The sequence below is a fragment of the Meriones unguiculatus genome, chromosome 8 (genome assembly GCF_030254825.1).
Source record: "Meriones unguiculatus strain TT.TT164.6M chromosome 8, Bangor_MerUng_6.1, whole genome shotgun sequence".
NCBI classification, from domain to species: Eukaryota; Metazoa; Chordata; class Mammalia; order Rodentia; family Muridae; genus Meriones; species Meriones unguiculatus.
Window position 1 is genome coordinate 23,067,808 of NC_083356.1, and position 19,365 is coordinate 23,087,172.

The 19,365-nt window shown below is 51.4% G+C and overlaps 1 protein-coding gene across 1 annotated transcript; it reads left to right on the forward strand.

Moving 5' to 3' along the window:
- The first annotated feature begins 21 nt into the window (after positions 1–21).
- Cimip4 (ciliary microtubule inner protein 4) lies at positions 22–17,934 on the forward strand. The gene is made up of 7 exons (XM_021636708.2): positions 22–1,404; positions 2,247–2,336; positions 6,723–6,783; positions 7,633–8,030; positions 9,795–9,939; positions 17,015–17,125; positions 17,314–17,934. The coding sequence occupies exons 3-7, from the start codon at positions 6,762–6,764 to the stop codon at positions 17,403–17,405; spliced, it is 768 nt and encodes a 255-aa protein (XP_021492383.1). The 5' UTR covers positions 22–1,404; positions 2,247–2,336; positions 6,723–6,761; the 3' UTR covers positions 17,406–17,934.
- The last annotated feature ends 1,431 nt before the right edge of the window (positions 17,935–19,365 follow it).

Consider the following 19,365-nt stretch of genomic DNA (forward strand, 5'->3'; position numbering starts at 1 on the left):
GTCACATGGCATGGCTTTTCCTGAGAAGATAGGCCACACACGGCTACTCACCCCAGAAAGAGAACCCATGAAAGACCAAAGTAGCGATTGCACCAGTGTCCAACTTGTCCAACCAAGGAGTTTTTATTGGGGTTACTCACGGGAGCGTGGGTGAGGGGCCACTTAGAAGGGATAGGTCAGAAGCAAGCTGTATCACTGAAGCCCACCCCAAACACGGGTGACAATTCACGGGAGCTGTGTCCCTGGAGCTCTGCACAGCTTGCAGACAGCTCCACAGGCTAAGAAAATCTTCAGCTCTGCTGGCCTGAGCGCTCTCCCCCAGCACTTCTGACTCCTTGTTAGACTGCTATGGAGAGGCCTCAGGGATCTTTCAAGTTTTTGTTTTGCCAGACATGTGACCTCTATTTGCCTTTTGAGACCGCCTCCCCCAACACTCTTGGAGGGGAATGTTCCCATTGTGAGGTGACAGTCATATAACACTAGTCAGGCATGTTATGCCGTAGAGGATGCTGGGACCTACCTGGGAAGCTGTCAGAAGGAGAATGAGGAAGGCCGAGACAGATGAAGCCAACCAAGACTAACCCAGCCCTGAGCCCTCTGCTTTACTCCCCATGCCCCGAGAGTGGGGAGGGAGAGAGAAACAGCTTTCCAAAGGCCACCCAAAGAAACATCACCTGCTCGGAAGGTGGCCTTGACTCCCTTGCTGGTTCTGAACAGAACTCTGGGGATGATGGGGGGGGTGTAGGGCAGGTCATGGAGGGGGGCCTGATAGGTGGCAGCAGGAAGCCACCATGGCTGAGGACTCCCTGACGAGGAGAAGGATTGTTCTGAGTTTTCCAAAAACAAGTTCTGAGGCTGTAGGGTGAAGTCTAGGTCCCGTCCACTGGAGACCCTGGCTCTCTCATGCCCAGCCTTCCAGAGGGAAAGAGGGGTCCTGCAGGGCTAACACCATGTTTGCTAGGGAGAAAGCCCACCCCAGTGTTGGGGTGAAAGGGACCCCATGAGCTGCTGGGGAGGGGCTCTGAGGCTGCAGGCTAGACCTCGACTCTGTCGCCTTCCCCTCCTAATGTCAGCTTACCCTCTCTCGGGAAGCCAGACGGACCCAAGCATCTTTGGGGATGAAGAACAAGTATCCTTGAGTTCCTCCCTCTTCCGTTGCTCCATCCTGCAGCTGATGTCCTGCTGGCCCTGAAGACAGCTGGGGAAAGAAGGAAGCTTGGAAGGGATGACTAATACATAGGCCGTGAGGCAGCTGTGCACAGCTGGGGCCCTGGGCGCATAAGCGGAGTGGAAGGACCCATAGCAGAGGAAAGGGAGCACATTAGGTAGGACTCTGCAGGTCAAGAGGAGCGCATTGGCTTTTACCCTGGTTAAGATGGGATGCGACGGGAAGGTTCTGAACAGGTAGGTGACGTCATCTGGCATAGGTTGGACCTCAGATTTAGCCAACCCTTTCTCTCTCCTTTCTGGGGAGATGCTGCAAGGTGCTCACCTCTACCCTGTGCCTGCTGGGCAGCAGAGCTAGTGCCCGTACCCATGCTTCCGCCTCTGCGCCACTATGCAGAAGTCACAACTTTACTGAGCTCATCGGCAGCCAGCCCTGTAGTTCGAGGTGGAGAGGACCCTGATTCTCACAGCCATGCTTTAATTTTATTCCCTGATTTCCAACATCCGGCTCGGGTACCGGGGGTTCACTACTTTGAATCATATTTGTGCTCTTAAACACCTCCCACGTTCTGCCTCTTCTAAACCAGTGAGCTCCTATGCATACTTCAAGATCCAGCCCAGATGGCTCTTCTGCTCCCCTTCCCCTAGATAGAGTTGGCTATACTGTCTACTTTTTCCTTGCCCTGCCAAGAGTGCCCTTTGTGCTTGATCTGAGCCCTGTGAACATGACCCACACACAGCCCGGCCTTAGCGGCTACTCAATGAACATTTCTGTGAGGATGGGTCAGAGAGTGACACACAGAGAGTGTCTCCTGTCCCCTCAGTCTTGGCCCCTCACCCTCATAGGCTGAGAGCCTATCAGCCTCTGAGGTAACAAAGGCGAGCGTACCGCGTCACCATGCCAACTCCAATCAACAGCTCGGAAGGCTGCTCCTTAGTAACCCACTGGTCCTCTTGGTTAGCAGTGCTACTCTGTCTGACCCTCCAGAGTGGTTCATCTGGGGAGGTGAGGTAGAGATCTGTGAGGTGGCTGGGACTCCACTGCCACCTGGGGTTTCATTTGCCTTCTTCCCATGCAGAGCTGCTTGTGAGTGCCAGGTGCCCAGGCTGCAGCCGCACGCATCTTCCTGCCATCCTTGGCCAACACCTCTCAGGACTTCCCTCTCCAGGTCAGTGGCTGGCTGTGAGCCCACCTTCTGTGACAGCCGGTGAGGGCTGATCTAACTGGCTGTACCTCTAGGGTAAGGAGTAGCTATGGGGGGAGCATATCAGGTTGGGGAACAGGGCGGGGGGTAGGCAGCACCTAAGATAAGAAAGCTAATTTGAAAGTACTGATTTTTACTTCCATTGACTTCAAGATGGAGGACAGGGTCTATCACATGCTAGACACTCGTTTTCCTGTTTAGCTCCACCCCTAACGCTTCCTCCTCTCCATCTTCTCCACCGTGTCAGAGGGTAGGTTCACAGACTCTGAACACCACTGTGGGTCCTTCTGAAGACACACTAATCTGCTGGTCATGGGAGTTTGTCTTAGTCCATGTTCTATTGCTGTGGAGAGACACTGCGACGGCGGCAAGTCCTGTAAGGGAAAGCATTTAACTGGGGCTGGCTTACACTGGAGAGGTCTAGTCCACTGTCATCCTGGCAGGAAGCATGGTGGCACGCAGGCAGACATGGTGCTGGAGAGTAGCTAAGAGTTCTACATCTGGATCTGCAGGCAGCGGGAAGAGAGAAAGAGATTGGGCCTGGCTTGGGCTTCTGAAACCACAAAGCTCACCTCCGGTGAGACACTTCCTCCAACAAGGCCACACCTCCTAATTCCCATCAAGTAGCACCCCTCCCTAATGACCAAGCATTCAAGTATATGAGCCGAGGGAGGCCATTCCTATTCAAACCACCACTGCGTGCTAATAGGAGCTGTAGCAGTCAGTTCTTGCTGTGTAACAAATCACCCCAGAATCCGGCAGTCCTCTGTGTGGCTGAGAAGTGTCCTGGTCTCTCAATTTTCCCACAGTGTTAACAGATTGTATATCCTGCTGTTGGCCTTTGCCTGAAACCATTCTGAGTGTTTCCTTGTGTGTGAGTGTGTGCCTGACTTTCATGTGAGTATGTTGTGTGCATGCTTATATGTATATCAGTATGTGTGTGCAAGCGTGTAAGTGTGTGCCTGATTTTCATGTATGTTGCATGCATGTTCATGTGTGCTTGTGTGTGTGTGTTTGTGTGTGTGCATATCTGTGCGTCTATGTGTGGAGGCCAGAGGTCAGCCTCCAGGTGTCTTTCTCAGATGCTGTCCGCCTTGCTTTTTTTCACTGGCTGGTAGCTCACCAGTGAGACTAGGCTGATGGGCTAGAGAAGGCTGCTCCTATCTCCACCTCCCTAACTCTGGGATTACGACCATGTGGCAGCATTCCTGGCATTTTACACAGGTTCTGGGGAGGAACTCAGCCCCTCATGCTTCCACAGCAAGCATGCTATCAACCATACTGTCTCCCCAGCTCCGGGAACCATTTCCTAGTTCTTTTGGCATGTGGAAAAGAGAATATTTTTCTTTAAAAGCAATTTTATTATTGTGTCACACACGCACAGACATGTGTGCGTGTACATGTGCATTAAGGTACACATGAGGAAGTCAGGACAATGGGCGGGGGTCAGTTCACTTCTTCCATAATGTGGGGTCTCAGGGATTGAACTCAGGTCACCAAGTTTGTTGGCAGGCACCTTTTGCTTGAGCCAGTTTGCTGGCCCCAGGATGAGAATTTTCAAAGCCCCAGACCTAGCTCCAAGCAGCCAGAAGCTTGCATGCTGAGTCCAGGTGTGGCTGGCTTCTCTATCCCATCCTTCAGTTTGCAGCCTCACCGTCTCCTTCCACATCACTGACACAGGCCACAGTGCCCCTGAGTTTCTGCCACTGAATACCAAGGCACTTCTTCCTCTAAGTCTCCTGAGGGAGCCTCACTGCCCACTGTGCCCCTGACAGCATCGTTCATTTCTTGATTCCTGCTTGAGACTGAGACTCAAGAGAGCACAGTGGCTTCAAGTTTTCGGAAGTCTCAAAAGTTTGGCTTTCGGTTGCTATGGCTACAGAGACCCAAATTATAGTCTCATGTGGAAGAATTGGTGCCCAAGAGATGTGTGGAGGATGTTGAAAATGTGGGTCTATTGAGTGACTTCCAAGTCAGACACGTAAGGTAATGTAAGCATTTTTCACGGCTTCAGGAAAAAGGGAGGTGCTGGTCTGTCCAGCTACTGCCTGCATTCAGAAAGCCTCGCTGAGGGGCCCAGCCTCACACCGGAAGGAGGGAGGAGGTGGTTCTTTTGGCGGTGGTATCCTCTTGTCTGAGGGCAGGGAGATTAAAGTAGGCCAGTTTTCTGGCTCCTTTGTGTATGTGTGTGTGTGTTTTCTTTTTTTGAGACAGGGTTTCTTTGTGTAGCCTTGACTGTCTTGGACTCACTTTGTGGACCAGTCTGGCCTTAAACTCACAGAGATCTGCCTGCCTCTGCCTCCCCGAGTGCTGGGATTACACGTGTGCGCCACTGATCCTGGCTTCTGGCTACTTCTTAGAATCAGTTCAAGAGAACAAGCCAGAGCATAGGCCTGGAAAGTGAGCGGCAGGGAGAGACAATGCAGGGGCGCTGACGGCCATAGCCTGCTACACGTGGGTCAGGGCCTGTGGCCAAATTCTCACATTCAGCTGGAGGAGGATCCAGTTCCAGGTTCTTCCCAGGGACAGGGCTCTCCTGGTTCTTTGGGGATGCTGGGACCTGGGGCCTATTGCTCCTCATGAACTGCTGGCTGGAGGCTGCCTCATTCTCCTCCACGTGGCTTCCGCATGGGATGGCTTCACGCATGGCAGGTCAGAGTGAGCCAACTGAAGGGGGCCAGGGAGAGTGCAAGTAAGGCAAATGCCGTGAATCTGATCCAGGAAGCAATTGCACCGCTTCTCATCACATCATTTTGATTAAGAAACAGGTTGCCGGGTCCAGTCCGTACTCAAGGACTAGCCAGCCTGTGAGCACTCTGGGTAGGGTTCACCAGGAGTCATAACAGACAATGCACAGTTATCAAATGACCACTTTCACTTTGTGGTGCTGAGGTTAGACCCAGGCAGGGCCTCATGCATTCTAGGCAATCATTCTCCAACTGAGCTGGGCGGACCCCAGGTAATTTAGTCCAAAGTAACAGGGCATTTTGACTAACAACCTTTCAAGGGAGTAAAACTGGTCTGGTTCCTACCCAGTTTGAGCTTAGCAGCAATTCAGCTTGCTGGATGACCTCGGACCAGTCTCTCATTCTCTCTCTCTCTCTCTCTCTCTCTCTCTCTCTCTCTCTCTCTCCCCCTCTCTCCCCCACGCCAATAATCTCACTGAGAGATTCTTTAGTTTAGGTTGGCCTTTGGGTGTGTCTGTGGGAGGCTGTCTTGTTAAAGTTGATTGAAGTGGGAGGACCCAGACCACTGTGGGCGGCACCATTCCCTGGGCTTGGGTTCTGGACTGTTTAACAGTGGGGAACGTGAGCTGAGGCGTCAGCACGTGTGCATTTTACTTTTCTCTGCTCTTACCTGTGGGTAGGATGTGAGTAGCTGTTTTAAGTTTCTGCCAATTTTAATTTCCCCTGCTAGGGTGGACTGTAAGGTGGAATTGTGCGCTAAGAGAAACCCTCTCTCCCCTAATTGCTTTTGACAGGGTGTTTTGTCATAGCAACGGAAGTGAAACTAGGACACTCTTCCAGCTCAGACTTGGTGCTTCTATTCTGCGCCTCTCTTATTTTAAAGATGCTTGTGTGTCAGACCTGGCTTTATTGCATTGACATTACTACATTTGTAGAAACTTGGGGAAAACTTCACATGTGCTTTAAATAAGGGAATATAAATAAGGAAATGATCCCTTAGGAGAAACGGTACAAAAGCTGCAGGATGCAGAGCTGATGCCCTTGGGTCCTGGGTCCCTTTCTAGGCTCTCCTAGTGAACTTTCTTCTTCAGTGAACAACCCAAGGGTAAAATGGGCTTGGGGTGAGGCTTGACCAGGCATTCGTGAGGTCCTGGGTTTTATGTTCCCCTCGCCCCAAGCTGCCATGTTTTAGTTGTCCTGTGTGGGGGCCATGTGGAAGGAACAGAGGCAGCTCAGGAGCACAGACCCTTCATCCAAGCATCTGTGAAGAGCCAAGCGGCAGGGTCAACACAGAAGCCCGTGCCTCTTCAAATAGCAGCTTTCTATTTGGAGAAAGAAATAGAACTTTTAGATGGGGGTGGGAAAGGGGGCTGAGGTAAAGTCCCCACAGCCTGGAGCTGGTGGAAGAGAGGAGGAGGAGATTAGGAAGGAGTGAAAGAATCTCAGCGACATGGCTATGTGAGAAAGGCCACAGAAGCCCAGGTGGGGAGGCCTTGGCTAGCCAGGAACAGCTGGTGCATGGCAGGTGGCACTGGCGGCTGGCTGCAGCACAGAGTGCCTGATCAGGGCTGGCTGGGTCGCTGGGGCCTCCCTGGTTCTCAGCTGTCATCCTTTATGGAGGCTGTCACCTGAGACCATTTGGTGTGCATTCCTTTGTCTACAGGGACAAGCCCGGAAATTGCGGGCCCCAGAGCCAGAGTCCATGGAGCTGGGTCCCCGACAAGGTAAGATGGGAAGATGGGAACACTGTCAGCACAGACTAGCTTCTTGAAGTGGGGGTCGGGGGAGGGTCTCACCTCCTCATCTCCCTCAGTCCTGCTTGAGGCCTCCGGATGGCATGGCCTAACTGACCCAAGACACTGAGCACAGAAGAAAAGTGGAGGAAAGAGCTGCTTGAGCCTTCTATCTTCCAGGCCTGGAAGCTCTGACTTAACGTGGTCCTGGTCACCAGCTTCTTTGGGTTAAGATTGGGTTGTTATGGAGAACCCTTCTATGCATCCAAGTGCAGAGGCTGGGTTAGGGGTGCATCAGGCCTGACTGAACCCTGCTCAGGATGATGTATGGGTTGGGGTTGGTGGCAGAGAGGAGTATGCATCTATGCCTCTGGCTACTGGGGACAAAAGATGGCAGGCTTGATAGGGGAAAAGAGTCTTAGGCAGGTGTGTCTGAGCCAGTTCAGCTCTGGGAACATTACCATCCCCCCCCCCCCGGTTAGCTGGGGGTGGCAAGTATAGTGAGGAAGGGAACTAACCAAAGTGAGCCAGGGGGACACTAAAGCCCAGAGAGGTGGCCTCTCTTGCTCAAGGCCATGCAGTTAGGCCTAACGAAGGCTGCACAAACCTGGGTCACAGCCCCTTTGGTCCTAGCCTTATGGGGACAACCCTGTCCTGTGAAGGTCTTCCCACTGACCTCCCTCTGTCCCCTCCTCTCCCCTTCTTCACCTTGCCTGGGGATCCTGTGATTTCTCTGTTCCACCTACTTGTCTGTCTCTGTCATCTCTCTGGTTCCTGTCTACTTTCCCTCCCACCGGGCCCTCTGTCACCTTTCCTGCACTCCTCTTTCCCCCTGCTTAGGTACAACCACTTTGACAAAGACCCCCCCGAACAACAAAGAGGGCCAGCAGGACATGGAGTCCCCGGGGGCTGCCCATAGCTCCTTGGACAGCTCCAAATTTAAGCAGCATCCAGGGCCCTCGCAGAACCCTGAAGGCCAGGGCCACCTGGAGATCCCGCCTCCACCACCAGCTGCTACCAGCAGGACTTCTCTAGTCATGACCCCCCAGCCTGAGGACCTGAAGAAGCGGGCATCCAGATCCAGCTTGAGAGAGGGAGTTCTGGGGGAGGAAGGCCGGGACTCCAGGGCCGCAGAGCAGAGGGAAGTGCCTATGAGTTCAAAGGACAGCGTCATTCCCGAAAACATCCGCCACAAGTTTGGGAGCGATGTGGTGGACCATCTGATCTCCGAGGAACAGGTGACAGAGCCGGGGCTCGAGAGGCCAAGGGCAGAAGAGGGTTGATCATCTTGGAGGCTTTCAACGAGGGTTTGAAGCCCATTCCTGGAAATGGTCCCTATACTGTTAGAAAGTTTACTGGGACCCGCTACCCATTTGGCATTGCGTGTGTGTGACAGCTATGAGGAAAGAGGCATTACCTCCACTTCACAGGAAGTCCAAGGTTAACCACGTATACCCAGCCGTGTGGGGTGAGGATCTCCCCAAAGGGCTGGCGGGTTCCAGAGCTCTGGCTGCCTCTGAGTTTGCAACTGTAAGTCGGCTGTTTGCACTAGACATTTCCAGTCTGGACACATCTCCTAAGGGGGTCAGCATCTGGGGAGAGTCTGCACTTAGTGGCTATCAGAGATCCTGCTTTGGGTTGTGGCTCTACTTCTGCAGGCCAGATGACTCTATTGAAGCTGCTTTCTGCCTCTGGCCTTCAGTCTCTAGATCTGCAAAAGGGAGCACCCAGACTGGTCAGTCTGCTAAATCCATGGCACGCATACCACAGCACTGCTCAGGGCAGACATGACTAATCAATCTTGGCACCCTTTCCCACCTACTTCTAGACAAGCTGTTACTTCACAGCTGGATTCACCTGCCATTTTTAGTCAAAGGATAAGCTCCCCTCCTTCTCTGGTACTGTGCGACATTTAAGAAAAAGATTTATTTATTTATGTTTATGGGTGTTCTATTTGCATGTGTGCTTGCATGACAGAAGAGGGCATTAGGTCTCGTTATAGATGGTTGTGAGCCACCATGTGGTGCTGGGAATTGAACCTGGGTCCTCTGGAAGGGCAGCCAGTGATCTTAACCACTGAACCATGTCTCCTGTCAACCTTTGTACAAGCGGCTGCCTTGTGTGGTCAGCAGGGGCAGAGGTTTAATGCTTCCATTTAAACAGAGGGTGACTGGGACAAGGAGAGAGGTGTTGTGTGTGATCTGCTCACAGCCACAAGGCCAGTAGATCCATTAAAAGAATGAGGGTCAGGGCTTTTCCAGGCTTGCCTTCATTTGTCATTTCAAGATGGAACAGACCCACCCATAAGAAACCCCAGAGCTGTGTCACATACCCATTTAAGATGGGTATGGTCGCTCATCACAGCTCTCAGACTTTGGAAGATACCATTTCTATTTAGCCATCATTGCCCTCTGCATCTCCGTTTTTAGGGCACAGGTGCCCAGATGGCAATGGAGTGGCAAATGCCTGAGTTTTAAAGGCTCTCAGGTCTCCCCTCCACCCGTGTTTTACAGGTAGGGAAACTGAGGCCTAGAGGATTTCAAGACCCACCAAAGTCAAGAGCCACAGGTTTCCTGACTCACGGGCCCAGGCTTGACCTTGTGGGCCTCGTTTTCCTTCTTGGTCTGAGGAAGACATTGGTCTCGGTGTAAAGGAAGAAATTTTGCTTGTGGGATGCCTTGGCTAGTAGGCAGCAAGTTGGGGCCCCGGAGTTTCTCAGCTGTGTGAACTGGGGAAGTCTGGCCCGTTTACTCATTTCTGTGGGGACAGGCTCAGCCTCGGAAGACCCTCTTCCCAATGGCGCGTACACAGTAGGAGCTGTGTAGTGTGGAGGGTCACTGCTGTTTCTCAAGTCTTTGACCACTGGCAGGAGGAAATGGACTGGGGGGAGGTGTAGAGCTTGCCTTGGGGGCTACAGCATGCAGTGGGAAGGCAGGGTAGGAGGGAGAGGACACACACTTACCTTTTCATCACTTGCCTCTTGTCCTTGTCTCCCTCACCAGGCTCGAAGGGCCGTCGGTGAAATCTTTGAGGGCCAGAAGAGATCCAGCTCATGGCCCAGCAGGACCCAGACTCCCATGCAGATCTCCTCCATCTTCTCAGACTACTATGACCTGGGCTACCACATGAGGTCCAACTTGTTTCAAGGTCAGGTTTAACAGGCAAGGAGGGGGTTGTGAGCATGGGTGTCCTCCTGGGGAGGACACTGGGCACTGAAGGCCTTTGGAGTGTCTACCTCACCTGAACCTCAAGGCCCAAAGGCACAGCCCTACAGACATTCACTTTACAAGCACCCAAGGCATCCTTCATGCTGCCATGTCCTAGGGGAGCACTGGGGCCACCTAGTCCCCGGCAGGTGTGCTTTCACTGGGCAGGAGACATCACCCACTTAGCAGTGAGGCCTGCCCACACCAGACACCGATGGTTCCCTAGTCTGCAAGCAGGAGGCCAAGGTACCCCTGACCTCTGACACCTTTGGTGACAGTGACAATAGCAGCTTTCTTGGGTTCAAAGGTTAGCTTGGCCACTCACTAACTGGGGATGACTGAACAAGGAACTGTGACCTCTCTGAACCTCTGCCCTTTCCTTGTGCAACTGGGTTGATAAAGACAGTGTGGCCCTTTTGCCATGGGCAGGATTCCAGGACAGGAAGGTGACAGGTTATTGTTTTTTTGTTTTTCTTTTCCGGAGTCTGGTGTTGACACCACCTTGGGAGAAGGACAGAGTGGGTTGGAGGGGTGCCATTTCTAGAAGGATGACTTGGCCTTGTTTGGTCCTGTTTGGATCAGGAGTGCGATGAGCTTCATGTCACAGCTGGGCTCGCAGCCAAGAGCTTGAGACCCCTCAGTCATGTGATGAGAAGCAGGACTACAGTGGTGGTCCCTGGGGTAACAGGATCCCCGGGGCTTCTGTCCATTGCAGGGGAGGGGGACTGGGGCACATAGTGAGCATTCAGGAGCTCCTCTCTGCAATCTTTCACTGTCAAGGGTCCTCCATCCTCCCTCCAGCCTCCTTCAGTGCTCCCAGGGCCTAGCAGACCTTTTTTCCCTGGCTTAGGTCCCTGTCACCCAAGGAACCAGATGCGTATTAGAAAGAAGCCTTTCTGGGTTTTTCTTTGAGCCTGAGGAAGGGGTGGCGCTGAGGGGGGAGGGAAGGAGGGAGGGAAGGAGGCTAAGTCAGATCAAATCGTCTCTTTTGGAGCTTGGGATTCTGCTTTTTCTCTTTGACACTGGACACCAGGGAGTTCTTACCTACATTGTAAAATGTGTGCATGCATATAAAGAGTACTGTTCTTAAGAATCCATGTCCCCCTCACCCAGCCCGGGCAGTGGAAGTGTGCCAAGGGGTGAGCAGGAACCAGCTTCTGCCAGCTCACAAGGCCAGGCACACAAGGGTCCATTGTTGGACTTTCCTGGACTGACTGGCATATAAATGACAACTGAAAACTAGGTGGGAGCAGCCTGTGCTCGGAGATTGCCACCAGAATGAGGGCTTTGGCTGGCAGCACCCTAAGCACGTGACTGTCAGTGTCCGTGTCAAGGTCCACACAACTGGGATTCACCTTGGCACTCGCTGATGGGAGTTGGTGAGGTGCGGCCGCATCTGGGCAGCGGAAAGAAGCCAGATAGCAGGAACAGTCTGGGTCATGGATCCTAGAAAGTTTTTTTTTCCCCCCAGGGTGGAGTTGGATGCTAAGCTAGCGTGGGAGACAGGGGAATGGAATTGTTCAGCTTGAATAAATGGTTTCTCCAGTGCCATGTGGAGAAGGACACGGTGTGTGTGTGGGGGTGGTTCTGCAGGGCAGACACAGTGACAGTGGAAAGAAAGAACTGTAGGCATCCAGGAGGGACCCATGACGGTGGTCTGGGGTGTTTGTTAGCCTTTTGTTATTGTAACAGAAATGCCCAAGATAATAAACTTTTAAAAAGACTATGGTGTGGTGGGGCACACCTGCGATTCCAGCACCCAGAGAGGCAGAGGCAGGTGGATCTCTGTGAGTTTGTAGCTAGCCTGGTCTAGAAATCGAGTCCAGAACAGCCAAGGCTAGACAGACAAACCCTGTCTTGAGAAAATAAAAATAAAATAAAATAACACAATAAAAAAGGCTAATTAGGTGTGGTACACGCCTGTTATCAGTACTCAGCAGGCAGAGGCAGGAGGATTACGGTGAGTTTGAAGACAGCCTGGACTGCCTAGTGAGTTCCAGGTTAGCCTTGGTGACAAGCAAAAACAAATGAAAACAAAACAGAGGAAAGCTTTATTGTGGCTCCAGGTTTTGAACGTCGCCTAGGCTGTGATCAATTGGCCTCTTGCCCTTTGGTGGCTTTGGTGAGGCAGAAAGCCACCGGCAGGGAGTGTGTGATGGAACACGCCTCATGATTGAGAAGTGAAGATAAAGGAAAAGAAGCCAAGGTCCTTTTATCCCATGGGGGCTCCCCTTCCCCATCCCGTGACCCGAAGTCTCCCAGTAGACTCCACCTTGGTGGAAACACCATCTTCCAATGGTGCCAAACTTCGGACTAAGCATTTGACACTGGGCCATTGGGAGGCATGTCGGGTGCACTGCACATCTGGAGGGCACATCTGGTCACACAGCCCCAGGCACAGGAATCTGGGCATTTGTGTAAGGGTGGAGCAGGCTAAGGAGTAGACTTGGGTGTGAGAGCAGGGTCATGGCTGATTTCAAAAGACCTGAGCAGCCCGCAGAAGAGCTTCCTGGTTGTGGAGCCGGGACCTTCCAGAAGGAGCGAGGCGGTGCGCAGGATATGCTGAGTCACTGGCGGGTGTGATCCTCTCTGCGTTCTCAGGCTTGCTTTAAGCCCTCACTCCACCTCAGGTCTGCTTCGGCCTGCTCTGAGAAGGATTCTTTTCTAATCCCTCTGTGTGGAGTATCGATCTTTTCCCATCATCCCCCAGGGGCCCGCAGGTGTGCCCTCAGGTTTCCGAGCGCAAGGGGCCCTGGGTTCCGTCTCTATCCACCCATGAGGATGTGGACTCAGCTGTGGTCACTGAGCTGTTGAGGCCCCTGAGAACACACACCATTCAGTTTTAGGGTCACTTGGACAGTTTTCAGAAAAAACCCTCTTTGGGTTTTTTCATTAGAGCACATTGACTCTGTGAACAAGGAGCAATTGCAATGTGGCACTAATTCATTTTCCAATTTATCGGTATTCTACACAGCTGCTTCCGTCAGGATCTTCCTTCAGTATTTCATAATTTCCAGGACGAAGATCTCATTTTGGCATTCATTGCAAATGGGTTTTTTTCCCCCCTTTGTCTTTGTTCTGAGGAAGAGTAAGTAGCCTTAGCTGGCCCTGAACTCAGAGTGACCCTCTTACCTCAGCTCCTCAACTGCTTGGGGCATAAACCACCCTCTCTATTGTGGATGATATCTTTTTAAAATGTTATTTCCTGGGGCTTGGGGTGTGGCTAAGTGGCAAAGCATTCACTCAGCATGTTTGAGGCCCCAGGTTCAAATTAAAAAAAAAATAAGTGAGATACTAAATTTTATACTTTTGCTACTGGTCTATGCAAGAGCCATTTCATTCATTTGCTTGTTGATCTCTTTCCTTTCCTATTTGTAGTGCTGGGGAACCAAACCCCAGCTAGGTGAATAATCCCCCATGGAGCTGTATTGCCAGCTCACAGTCAGCTTTATTTTTGTATATTAATCATATCTAGAAACTCACGTAGTCCAATAATTATGGATCCTTTGGAACCTTTTTGAATAATAATATAGTCAGCTGGCCATACACATTCATAACTATATCAATATATTTCTATCTATTTATCTGTCATCTTTCTGTATATATAAACTCGTTACTGGAGGCTGAGAAGTGGCTTCATGGATACTAAATTACTCCAGCTGGCCCTGTGTTCACTCTCACCCAGGTGGACATTGAACTTATGATCTTCCTGTTTGAGGTTCCCAAGTAGCTGGGATTATGGGTCTCTGCTACTCCGCCTCACTTACTAGTAAGAGAATTTTGGAGATTTTTTTTTATTGGGTTTAGGAGGGCCCCGCTATTCCTAGTCTGCTTTCCCCCTAGTCTGCTTTCCCCCTCCTGCAAATTCTGACTAGACCTTGAGTTTGTTAACCGCTTGTGTCACTGGCTTCTTTTCTCATTTGTCTAGGAATGTAGTAAATCATATGAACCGATTTTCTCATAGTAAACCAGGCTTGCTTTGGTTTTTGTTTTGTCTTGTTTTTTTGGCAAGCTTCCAGGCCAGTGAGAGATACTGCCTCAAAAACAAAACAAAAAACAAGGTGAACGATATTGGAGAAGTGAGAACCAAGATAGCTCCTTGTCCTCCAAGTGTGCACAAACACATGTGCAAACCCCCCTACAAGTATATACACACAGAGACACATGTGAACATATACACCACACACACGCATGCACACACACACACACACACACACACACACACACACGCATGCGCGCACACATGCACACACACCAGGGTGACAGGGTGGCCTGGAATTGTGTAAGCTACCACAGGTGGAGGCTCCAGAGCGAGGGAAAGCGCCTGGGTCTGGGTCTGGCTTTGGCTAGACCCAGCCAGCTAGCTTCAGCCAGCAGGGCCAGCCTTCATGAAGAGGAAAGGGGGATCACCTAAACCACTGCACTCACTGATTTTTTGACACCAGCACGGCAGCATGTCCTGCTGTCCCCCATGTCCCCATCCCTGCTGTTTAATCTTTGGGGGGACATTCTCAGTGTTTCTCTGGTCGGTGCCTGCCCACCCACTCTCTGGAAGCCTGGGGGTAAGACTCATCAGGGCCCTGGGGTTATACCCCCCCTACTGCCTGTGGCTGGTTTAGAGAAACATGGGGTTCCCTGATCTGGGGGTACAGCTGGCCCATGCGTGCTCCGATCCGAGTGTGTTCTGTGGCGGTTTCCTCTAGACTCCAAGGCAGCCCTGAAGCAAGCTCTAAATCCCATCTAATTAGATTTATTCTTAAAGGCGGGAAGCAGGGCATGGTCTCTGCCTTGGGGAATCTAAAAAGCCAAAGTAATCCTTTTAAACCTGGCCGTCCCCTCCACCCCCAAACCTGACCATTTACAGAGCCTGCTTTCAAGTCTGTCCAGAGGCTTCTGTGTCGAAGCTGGCTTTGATCCCTGACTGTCACCAGGGCTTCAGGCTTCGGACCAAACCTCAGTTCACTCTGTTCCGTGAACCTTACTAGCTGTCTGTAGAGACCGAGCTTGCACATTTGCTTTTTCAGAGCGGTTCCTGGCTTGGTGGCCTCATCTGCAGAGAATGCACTATGCAGTAACTGCAGGTCCTTGGACGTTGTTGGGACCTGCTTCACAGCCCAGCCCACGCTGCTTTTGCAGAGCTGCTCACGAGCTTGCAAATCCTCTTTTGGCTGGAGGCTTTGTGTTTGTCTAAGAGGAGAGGCCTGTTAATGACTTCTGCATAAACCCTGTCAGTCTTGATTACCACTCTCTGCTTGATCTATTAATTAGTGAAAGACGAACCTCCAAATCCTTCCCATGGTAGCAGGCCCATCAATTTCTCTCTTGACCTTGGCGTATCTATTCAGATGCTCGCAATGAAGCAAGCTTAGAACCGTGGTGCTACCTCAGAGAATTAGTTACATACACACACACACACACACACACACACACACACACACACACACAGAGAGAGAGAGAGAGAGAGAGAGAGAGAGAGACGTATTAAAGATTTTTTTTTAATGTATGTATTAGGGTATGGGACACACATCACACACATGGTTTGTGGGGGTCAGAGCATAATTTGCAAGAGTCAAATCTCTGCTTTCATCCTATGTGCCCCAGTGATTGAATTCAGGTCACAGGCTGAATTCAAACAAGCACCTTCACCTGCTGATCCACACTGCCAACCTCTGTTACTTGTATCTTTCCCATTGCCTTTGACTCAGAGGCTGTTTTGTCTGATATAAATGTAGCCGGGCCAGCTTGCGTTCATTTAGCTAATGTATCTTTTTATATCCTTTCATACTTATCCTTGAAAAGTAGGCTTTAAATAATATAGGTCTGGAAGTTATTTACTCTGACAATCTGTTCTCTCTAACCAGTGAGTGAAGTCAATTTTTATTTCTGTTGGGGTGTATTTGGGTCCAGCCATGCTTTCTTTGTGCTTTTCTTGTGCTTTTTAAACATTTTCGTGAGCCTTATTTTCCCTCAGTCAGATTTTTTTTTTTTTGGTCCTTTCTCACAGCTCTTTTTCATTTTGTAGTTATTGCTGACATTTTTAGGTGCACAGCAGACACATCCTCAAGGGGGGGCATGAGGTTTCCCTGAGCAGTCTCAGGACAACAGCTGGCCGTTTTCACTCTCCTGTCTCCCTCTCGGTGCTGTGTCCACTACAGCGTCCTGTGGCAAAGTCAAAAGGTTGAGCTTCCGGCCAGCCGAGCTCTCTCTGGCTTTGCAGCGGTGAGGATTTATGCAGACTCCCTTAGTCTGTGCTCCAGCGGTGAGATGGGGACAATAGTTTCATGTGCTTCCTAGGAGGGCTGAGCCAATGAGCAAGTTCCTGGGGAAGCATCTGGAGTTTTTCTTAGCTCCTGGTAAACCTTGACTCACACAGTGCAGCAAAGCAGGTTTGGTGGTACGGGCTCCACGTAGAAACTCTGACCTAGGGTGCCTCTGGGTATGTCTGGGAGGCAGTTTCTAGAGACATCAACTAAGGGTGTATTAGGGTGGGGGTGGGGATCTGGCCTGGGTGCAGGTGGTGCCTTCCATGCTTCCTGGCTTGTCATGACTTGAGTGTCCCTCTTCCCACACCCTTTTGGACAACTTGAACTGAAAGCTCTGGAACCATGAACCTTCTTTGCTCCCTTTTGGTGGTTGGGCTCAGGCATTTTGTCACAGCAACGGAAAGCTGATTGACACAATGCCTGGTGCCAGAGTTGTGAACCCTTTGACGAGCATAGGACTCTGAAACTAGTCTGTGGAAGGAATCTGGAAACGTTTGGAGTCTTGAGCCAGAGAAACCCTGGAGGGAAGCCGAGTTGAAAGATAGGTTCGATCCTCCCAAGGCAGAGAGACCTTATCCCCTCACATAGGCACAAATCTGAAGCTCGGAGAGGTTAAACATGGAGGCCATGCTGAATGTTCCCGCCCACCCCTTCTTGTCCATGCCCACTGCCCATGCCCACAGGGGAAGAAGATACTAAGATACTGCCCTCCTTTGGTGACTTGGGGATTTTTTTTTTCATGACGTCCGACAGGCCCACCCCAGGAGACAAAGAGCCTCATGAAGGCTTCCTACACGCCGGAGGTGATTGAGAAGTCAGTGAGGGACGTAGAACACTGGCATGGCAGGAAGACAGACGAGCTGGGTAGGTGCAAACAGCTGAGGGGGTGGCCCTCTCCTCCGTGGGGGGGAGGGGGAGTGGCTTCAAGATGCAGAGCAGGAGGTGGAATCCTGGGGGTGGGCTTGAAGAGGCCTGAGTTCCAGCCACTGGGGTCTGGTCCCCCCAAGAAGCTGTTGTCCCCCCTGTGATAGTCCCTCTCCTGCTCCCTGCAGGCCGGTGGCACCGGAAAAATGCTATGAACATGAACTTGCAGAAAGCGCTGGAAGAGAAATTCGGAGAAAAGAACAAATCCAAGGGCAAGTAGTTGAGAGGAGGTTGGAAGGAAGCTCGAGGAGGGTGCTGCCAATAAAGAGATAAAGGCTCTAGTCTGAGCCCCGCCTCTCTGTGCTGCCACTGCTCTCCAGAACAGGGACCGTGCGTGGGTCTGGAGGAACAGCTAAGGAAGACGAGCCATGAGCACCTCCTCTTTATGCCTCTCCCCCTTGACCTCAGGAGGAGTTGGAGTTGAGCCAGTGTGCCCTGGGTACTCTTGGGTACTCCTGGGTACAGGTCCTCTTGTACCCTGCGTGTGAGTCCGTGGCTGATGGTTACTGTTTCTGGATGCCTGTTCCTCCAACAGGTACCCACAGACTTCAGAGAGATTGTCCTTATCATCCATCTCTTCCAACCTATGCACAAAGTGGTGCAGAAACAGGCCAGTGAGAACGATGACCAGGCATAGGTGTGAGATGCTACCTGGGAACCCGTCGTCTCCTTCCTTTCTCCTTTTCTTTCTTCTTCTGTGTCTCCTCTTCTTCTGATTCCTTCCTTCTATTCTTTTTTTCTTGTTTTTTTTTTCTCCTCCTCCTCCTCTTTATTGTCTTTTTTAGATAAGGCCTCAGTACCTTGAACTTCTGATCTCCTTGCCTCTGCCCTGGTGCTGGGTTGTGGGCAGGAACCACCGCACCCAGTTTATCAGGTACTGCAGAATCAAACACAGGCGTTTGAACTATACCCTCATTCCCAAAGGTACTCCATGTCCACCAGATAACCATACTGCAGCAGCATCAGACCTGTGCCAGGCACCATGGACACAATCCTGTTAGGTGCCAGACACATGTAATGCAGTCCTTGTGCTCGGGGCATCATGGTCTGCAGAGAATTGATGGGGAAGCTGGTTCTGACCCAATGCACTGTGCATACACATGTGGATACGTCACAACGCCTGCCTAAAGGGCAAAGCGATGCATCCCTAACTGCCTATAGCAAGACCCCTGGGGAGCCAAGGGGGAGATGTGGGTACAGATGGGAGAACACCTTGGGTCACTAAGATGGACCAAAAGGGGCACAACATTCAGGACATCGTGCCGAGTATGAATTCCTAGCAAGGAGTATTTGGGGAGATGGATGTGCCTCCGGAAGCTTGGAGCAGAGCTCCATGGAGGAGAGGTAGGGGCAGCAGATGGTTTCTCCCTCTAGGAGCTTCTGATCTGGTTGAAACATACAGGGGAAAAAAAATCCCCGAAGGCATGCTCATTATTCTGAGTCATCAGAGATGCAGATGAAAACAATCAGTTCACCAGACTGACATAAATTAAAAAGCAAGTATAGAAAAACGTGGCGCCTCATCGCTGAGACGAATAACCTGATCACACTTAAGGGTTTGTGTGGCTCAGGAGTGAGGCCTCTGGTCACATTTCAGGCACAGTCAGGAGCAGGAATTACGATGATTGCTGGTCCTTAATGCCATCTATTGTCTTGGGTCTGGGGCCTCGGGCCACAGAAAGGGCTGCCCACATTAGAGTGTTCCTACCTCAGTTGCCCTGATGTAGGTGCTCTCTCATGGATATCCATCCCCGGAGGTTTGTTTCTATGGTGATTCCAAACCCCGGCAAGTTGACCGACGAGAACGAGGGCACATTTAAACACACATCACATTTGTTTTGCATAGAGAGTGATTTCCATTTTGGCCTCTCTTCGCATCAGCTCATGGACACTGTGCTGTCAGCACCCTTCCTCCCACCAGAAGGCGCTCTGCCAGCCGCCTCTCTCCCCAGAGGGTAGCACTCATTTGTAAACTCTTATTTTATTTGGGGTTCCTTAATGCCTCTCCCTTTCAACCCCCAGCTCTAGGTAAGAGGAGGTTAGTGGGGAGAGGGGGTGTAGACCTCTTTACTTCTCCCGGCTGTTTCAGGTCGAGGGGTTCTTTTGGGGGTTCTACCTGCCTTCATCAACGGCAACTCAGTCTCCTCCCCAAGCCGCCACACCATCCCATCCGTCTCTGG

Coding starts and splice junctions, on each gene's coding strand:
- Cimip4 (XM_021636708.2), top strand. CDS start 6,762: ATGGAGCTGGGTCCCCGACAAG. Junction 9,940..17,014: donor GAGGTCCAACTTGTTTCAAG/GTCAGGTTTAAC, acceptor GACGTCCGACAG/GCCCACCCCAGGAGACAAAG. Junction 17,126..17,313: donor CAGGAAGACAGACGAGCTGG/GTAGGTGCAAAC, acceptor TGCTCCCTGCAG/GCCGGTGGCACCGGAAAAAT.